Source organism: Olea europaea, unplaced genomic scaffold (assembly GCF_002742605.1).
Source record: "Olea europaea var. sylvestris unplaced genomic scaffold, O_europaea_v1 scaffold1093, whole genome shotgun sequence".
Classification (NCBI taxonomy): Eukaryota; Viridiplantae; Streptophyta; class Magnoliopsida; order Lamiales; family Oleaceae; genus Olea; species Olea europaea.
Window position 1 is genome coordinate 96,842 of NW_019228292.1, and position 7,309 is coordinate 104,150.

Below are 7,309 nucleotides of genomic sequence, written 5' to 3' on the forward strand. Positions count from 1 at the left end.
TCTAGTTTAGTTATTTAAAAACGTAAGAGTATTAACTTTGAAACAATATTGTTTTATATGGATGATAAGATGAGATGAACCATAAACAGTGTAAAAATGGTAACAAGTAGTGTGAAATGATGTACTTGTGAGTTTTACAAAATGTGTAGGTAAAATTATTGTTTTAGCTTTGAAAAATAAAATCTACGTAAAAAAATTGAAACCCAAACATTGCATAATTCTCCTAAAATCACTAAAATACCAAACCAAGCTTAAAACAGGTAACAAGAAGTGCAAAATATGATAGTTTTTTTTTTTTTTTTTTAATGTATTTTTACTTCAAGAAGTGTTAAAAAAATTTGACACGTTTAAATTTCTTGAAAATAAAAGAAAAACGAACATAAGGTCATTAGAGCATCTTTTCAATGTAACAATGTGAATTGTTGTACACGTGACACGTAAAAGGAAAATGGAGAGAAAATTATATCCGACAAAAACATTGATTATACTAATTTTGGATCACATGTACAAGTGAGATGATCTACCTTTTTCTTTGATACGGCAAGTATTCTGAAATGAGGTAACACACTTTTCGGTGCACGACCTTATTGGAGATGCTCTTAGCCCCTGTTTGATGCCCATTACCTGAAAATGAAAATGGGGGGAATAATATTTTTTAGAAAAATGAGTGGTTAAAAAAGAAGGAAGAATTTTCGATTTATGTGTAATATTATTTTATGAAAGATTGTGTGGTTGAAAATAAGAGAGAAAAAAATGGAATGTAATATAATTTAATTTAATGGGGATCAAACAGGGGCTTAATCTTATTGCCACATGCTTGTGTTATTGGGCCTCATTGGGCCTTTAGCCAGTGGACTATAGCAAGCAGATCCCCAAATCCTCTTTCAGCCCACTTATCATTAACCGGCCCAAAGCTTTTGACAGATTTGAAACAATACACGTGTAGCCCTTATCTTCCCCCGCTTCTCTCTCCAAGTAAAAACCCTAGACGACTCCTCTCTCTGAACCGCATTTTCCTACGCATTCTTTGCGCTGGCTCTCTCAGAGAAACGCACATATACATACATCGATACATATATTCATACTCACGCAGTGCTAGCAATCAGTCATGGCGGAGGTTGTATCAATGGATGAAATACACGCCACCGCTGCCCGCCTCAACATCGACCTCTCCTCCCTAGAACTTGATTCCATTCGTCTCCCCCCAGGCGAAGACTTTGGGGTTATCAGGTAAGATTACTGAAACACCCGGCATTTTGCAGAACACCAGTGGTAACAATTTTATTGCAACGATAAATAGTTTGGCTGAAATGATTGTTTGTAGTGATGATGAGGATTTAAAAGGGGAGGATCCGTTGGAGTTCGAGGAGGGGTTCGGGAACATAATCGTTGTGGACAATTTGCCAGTTGTGCCGAAGGAGAAGTTTGAGAAATTGGAAGGTGTAATTCGGAAAATCTACAGCCAAATAGGGGTTATTAAAGAGGATGGCCTCTGGATGCCATTGGATCCTGAGACTCAGAAAACCCTTGGATATTGTTTCATAGAGTATAACACCCCTCTAGTATGTGTGATGTTCCACATTTGTTAATGTTGTTTTCGTTTTTTGTTTGTGTATACTTCATTACCTGAATGTGTATTATATTCACTTCTATTGAAAGTTTTATTTTTTTCTATTGAGAGTTTACATGTAAATTTTTAGTTTTAGATAATGTCATTTCCACTCGAGTGTATATAGGGTCTTATTTATGAAATTAAAATTTTCTTCCTGTAGTTACATCTTGCTTCGGTTGCTCTGTGGCGTAAAAATTTCAGCAAAGGGAAATGCCTCTGACAGTTCAAAAAGATTTTTCATTTCAGCACCTCACACCCTTTTTTTATACAGGCGGTGATTTATAATGTACCAAGTATAAGTTCAGTTTTTTCGTTTTCTTTTTTTTTTTTTTAATTTTTTTGTAGGAGGAAGTGCTCATAATGACATTTTTGAGATTCTAGAATTTTCCAGAAATATATAACACAACAAATTAAGTAATTCATTAATATTGAATAGATATTGGTTGCTAATTCAGTTATTTTTTAGTAGAATCGGGAGGGGCAATAAGATTTTAGTTAACTGTCATTTTAACATGCTACTGATGCTGGCTTTGTCACAATCAGTTATAGCATGCAGTTTACTGAGCTCTGCTCAGGAACTGAATAGATGCCAAAAGGGTTTTTAATGGTATGTCTCAGTTTAATTTTCCTTACTCGGTAATAATCTATGTCTGCGTGCTCTGAGTTTTAACACTTATTGTCTATTAATTGTAGATAGTGCTTACTTTCGTTCTAGTATTGGAGTTACGTTTTCTTGCTGTATCATTGTTTAAACATGTTAATGGTTGCTGTTTTAGGAAGCTGAACTGGCCAAGGAAAAGACAAATGGATACAAATTAGACAGATCACACATATTTGCTGTTAACATGTTTGATGATATTGAGAAGTTCATGAAAGTTCCAGATGAGTGGGCGCCTCCAGAAACCAAGCCTTATACTCCAGGGGTACCTCTGCTCTCTCATATCTCTTATCCTCACCCCAGTGGAAAAGGGAAAACAAAATGAAAACAGAAGAAAGAAACAAAATAGCCAAGAGAGCGACACTGTGAAGAGAAATGAAAAAGTCCCTTAATCTTAATTGATCTTTTGCTTATTATTTCTCCATCTCTTTCAGGAGAATCTGCAAAAATGGCTTACTGATGAAAAAGCTCGAGATCAGTTTGTGATTCGTGCTGGTACGGACACTGAGGTTTTATGGAATGATGCTAGACAGTCGAAGCCCGAGCTTGTTTACAAACGTTCTGTAAGCAAACTTTAATCCTAACTATTCTTATGTGGAGTGTTTGTTGGATAGAATGATTGTTTGATCTTCATGCGCATTGGTTTCCTGGGACAAGTCTTGTTTCTTCTTGGGAACTGTTCGACTGCTTATCGTGTATTTATGTCATTGTGTGCAGTACTGGACTGAAAGTTTTGTACAGTGGTCCCCACTAGGGACATACTTGGCCACTGTGCATAGACAGGGTGCTGCAGTTTGGGGTGGTGCAACGACTTTTAACCGTCTGATGCGCTATGCTCACCCCCAGGTTACTTTCTGCTTGTGGGTGATTGCTAATAAGAGGCTTCCATAAATTTTCAGGTCTGACTGTTTTGTTGTAGGTGAAATTGATCGACTTTTCTCCTGGTGAGAAATTTTTGGTGACTTACAGCAGCCATGAACCGAGCAACCCTCGTGATACTCATGTATAGTTATTGTTCCTGTTTTCTAATTATCACTTCATTATTGCATTGATAGTGTCGTTAACATGGATTTGCTTTACAGAGGGTTGTGATAAACATTTTCGATGTTAGAACTGGAAAAGTCATGAGAGATTTCAAAGGCAGTGCAGATGAATTTGCAATTGGAGGAACTGGAGGTGTTAGTGGTATATCCTGGCCTGTGTTCAGGTGAATTTTGATACATTTATTACGTCCTCTCTTTTTCTTCACCCCTCCCTTTTCCCCAGAACAGACGGATATCATACAAGCTAAGATGGATGACAATATGGTAATATTACTGAATGCTTTCTCCTGTATGGCAATTTCCCTTTTTCAGATGGAGTGGTGGAAAAGATGACAAGTACTTTGCCAGAATAGGAAAAAATGTCATTTCCGTTTATGAAACTGAAACTTTTACTCTCATTGACAAGAAATCTATCAAGGCTGAGAATGTTATGGACTTCAGCTGGTCACCTACCGATCCAATTCTTGCTCTCTATGCTCCAGAACTAGGTGGAGGGAATCAACCTGCCAAAGTGAGATAAACCTCCGTACATAAAAAAATCAAGTTCTTTGTAGATTTCTTATACTGATGACCTAACTCTTTGGATTCTAATTAACAGGTGAGTCTTGTGCAAATCCCGAGCAAAAAAGAGTTGAGGCAGAAGAATCTCTTCAGTGTGAGCGAATGTAAACTGTACTGGCAAAGCAATGGGGATTACCTTGCTGTCAAAGTTGATCGGTACACTAAAACAAAGAAAAGCACCTATACTGGCTTTGAGCTTTTCAGAATCAAAGAACGAGATATTCCTATTGAAGTTTTGGAGCTTGAAAATAAGAACGATAAAATTATATCATTTGCTTGGGAGCCAAAGGGCCACAGGTTTGCAGTTATTCATGGTGATAGCCCAAGGCCTGATGTAAGTTTCTACTCGATGCGCAGTGGTACTAATACCGTCCGGGTCTCAAAGCTCACAACTGTTAAGGGCAAGCAGGCGAATGCACTTTATTGGTCACCAGCTGGTCGCTTTATTATACTGGCAGGGTTGAAAGGTTTCAATGGACAATTGGAATTCTACAATGTTGAAGAACTTGAAACCATGGCAACAGCCGAGCATTTCATGGCAACAGACGTTGAATGGGATCCCACAGGAAGGTAATGGCATTCACATATAGATACAAAGCCTTTATGGATTGGTTTTGCATTTTTATGCTTTTGTTTTATAGCAGGAATAAGATTGAGTTCCCCGCAGTGCAGAGTGACTTGACTGTATGTGGAGTATTGGTTAATTATTGAATCCCATTTTCATTTTTGCATTTTGGAATGGTAGATTGAGGGAAAATGTGTAGTTAAAATATAAGGAAAAGTTTTTGATTTGCGTGTAATGTTATTTTATCGAAGAATGTGGGGTTGAAATGAGGAGAGAGAAAAATTTAGTTTGAAATTTATGGGAACAAGTATATTTCACATGGACCCAAAATATTCTGTTTCTGACTTGAAATTTCGTACTGTAGATATGTTGTCACGTCAATTACCTCAGTTCATGAGATGGAAAATGGTTTCAATGTCTGGTCTTTCAATGGCAAGCTGCTATATCGAATATTGAAGGATCATTTCTTCCAAGTAAGTTCTGTTTTTCTACTTGTTTGGACTCGGCATGCATATCTATACCTATTTACTGGACACTAGTGTATTCCCATTGACGTTGCTCCTTTTCTCATCCCAGTTTCTGTGGCGCCCAAGACCCCCATCCTTCTTGAGCCCTGAGAAAGAAGAAGAAATTGCTAAAAACTTGAAGAAATATAGCAAGAAGTATGAAGCCGAGGACCAAGATGTTTCATTGCAATTGAGTGAGCAGGATAGAGAGAAGAGAAAGATGTTGAAAGAAGAGTGGGATAGGTGGGTCAGCGAATGGAAGCGTTTGCATGAAGAACAGAAATTGGAGAGGCAAACGCTACGTGATGGTGAAGCAAGCGACGAGGAAGAGGAATACGAAGCAAAAGAAGTTGAGGTTGAGGAGTTATTGGATGTTTCTGAAGAGGTTATTTCCTTCGACTAAGGTGAAAACTGAATAGTCGTAAAAGGAAACTTGCTACCGTGGTTCGGAAAACAGGTGTGAAGCCCAGCTTCCAGGGTCCACTAGGAAGTTATGGGTAAATCATTTTGTTCTCGCTACAATTCATACGATCATTTGACTGTAACCACCACAACCAATACTAGCACTAGCAGGGACTCATTCTTCGTTTACTTATACTTGCGAGGTTATGTATTGGGTGGTATCAGTGGTACAGATTTCTTGGTGTCTGTTCGAGGTTATGCTAGGATTAAGTTTGAATTTGATTGGTATCTAATTTTGACTAACTGGGTATCCATGAATATGTATCATGCTTGGTTGAAAAAATTGTTTTGTGGGTCAATTCTCCATGTTTTCCCCTTAAAAATAAATTTTAATAAATGTGTTACAGTGAATGGTAAATTTCATTCTTCACTTCGATGATCGTATAATATTCAGACCATGATACAATTGAATTTTCAACCATAGAACAGATCACTACTTTAGCATTAAGCATTTTTTTATCGTATAAATACAAAGGTATTATGTCGGCAATTTTGAAATTTTTCGTGAAAAATTAATTTGGGATAGAAAACTTGAACCAATGGAAGCTCTAGATCAAGAACCACCCCATTTTATGACTGAACTAGGCACCACTTCTCTGATTTAGCCCTGTTTGGCTACGATTTACGATCGATGAGATCATTTTTTTGATTTCACTTATTTTTATTTATTTTAAATCGTTTGTAAATAATTAGGGTGGTTGGTCTTGCAATTTATCTTTATTTAGGGTCAACAACACTACAAAATTAATAGATGAGAGCATGTTCTTAAGAAAAATTGGTAGGGGACCAGCTTTTGTTTAGAGATTGGGACTGGTGGTGTATTTTGTTTATTTATTTATTTTGTCGCCTTTCCTTTTTGGCTTGCATATAGACTTTCAAATTATAGGAGGAGAATCAAATGAAATAGATAAGATAGGATTCTCATTATGGAAATACAAAATAATAGAAATAGAGCATAAAGAAGATATATTCTGACTTAAACTTCCAAGATAAATAGTTCGACACGATGTATTTTGAGTTTAGGTTTTGTCCTTAATTAGTAATATTTTGTACATATGACCCACTTGTTTAGAAAATTAAGGACAATTACATTAACATGCAGTTTTGCTGGTTGCATCCATTTTAATTGAAATGGCGATTATCATATATGCTTATTGTCGTACTTTTTTTTTTTTTTTTTTTTTTTTTTTTTTTTTTTTTTTTTTTTTTTTTTTTTTTTAAGTGAACCAATAATTTTATTGAAAACAATCCTCATTTATGACGGAGGAATACCGTGATGACAAAATAGCTTTACAAATAGCGAATTTAAAAATATTCTAAACCAATCAACTCACTTACATAAATAGGGAACTCCAAAGCGGTCCAACCTAACAAGTCCACGAGCTTGCTCAAGTCACCACAAGATGTAAATCTCTGCATTACCCCTTGTGCACCCATTTTTGCTAATAAATCCGCCACTTGATTGCCTTCCCTGAACTGGTGTGCACCCATTGTCGTACTCATATCATCATCTTTTTTCCATTGGAATTATATTTTTAGTCTTTCATTGATTAGCACATCTTGTTTCTAATGGTAAATTTTTGACCAAAAAATCAGTTGGGATGGCATAAAAGACTTGTATGTCAGAAGAAGAAGAAAAAAGAGAGAAATACTAAAATTCGACAAATATTTATTCTCTTATTTCAAAACACGCTTACAAAAAATTTGGACAGAAATGGCCATCTAGGACAAGATATACTAATAAATCAAAGGTTACAAATAAAAATACTATCAAAAAATTAGAAACATAATTGAATAATAAAAAAGAGTTACAGACTTTCATTACAAGTAATATACAGTGAATTACACGTAAGTTATTGCTTATTCCAATTCATGGAAGAGGGGCGGGGGGGGGGGGGGGGC

The 7,309-nt window shown here is 36.2% G+C and overlaps 1 protein-coding gene across 2 annotated transcripts; it reads left to right on the forward strand.

Annotated features, from left to right (window-relative positions):
* Positions 1-960: 960 nt before the first annotated feature.
* Positions 961-5,706, forward strand: LOC111373240 (eukaryotic translation initiation factor 3 subunit B-like). 2 transcript variants are annotated; one of them, XM_022995744.1, is made up of 11 exons: positions 961-1,230; positions 1,325-1,562; positions 2,389-2,535; positions 2,705-2,833; positions 2,988-3,116; positions 3,190-3,273; positions 3,353-3,477; positions 3,626-3,824; positions 3,912-4,444; positions 4,804-4,912; positions 5,016-5,706. In XM_022995744.1, exons 1-11 carry the CDS (start codon positions 1,109-1,111, stop codon positions 5,346-5,348), a joined length of 2,148 nt encoding a protein of 715 aa, XP_022851512.1. In that variant the 5' UTR covers positions 961-1,108; the 3' UTR covers positions 5,349-5,706. The 2 variants fall into 2 exon arrangements, with proteins under 2 accessions (XP_022851512.1, XP_022851513.1); XM_022995745.1 differs by lacking the exon at positions 1,325-1,562 and having other exon boundaries at positions 964-1,230.
* The last annotated feature ends 1,603 nt before the right edge of the window (positions 5,707-7,309 follow it).

Excerpts from the sequence above, each read along its gene's own strand:
- LOC111373240 (XM_022995744.1), top strand. The coding sequence starts at position 1,109 with ATGGCGGAGGTTGTATCAATGGATGAAATACACGCCACCGCTGCCCGC. Across the intron at positions 3,117-3,189 it reads TGCGCTATGCTCACCCCCAG|GTGAAATTGATCGACTTTTC; the intron begins GTTACTTTCTGC and ends GTTTTGTTGTAG. Across the intron at positions 3,274-3,352 it reads GCAACCCTCGTGATACTCAT|AGGGTTGTGATAAACATTTT; the intron begins GTATAGTTATTG and ends TTTGCTTTACAG.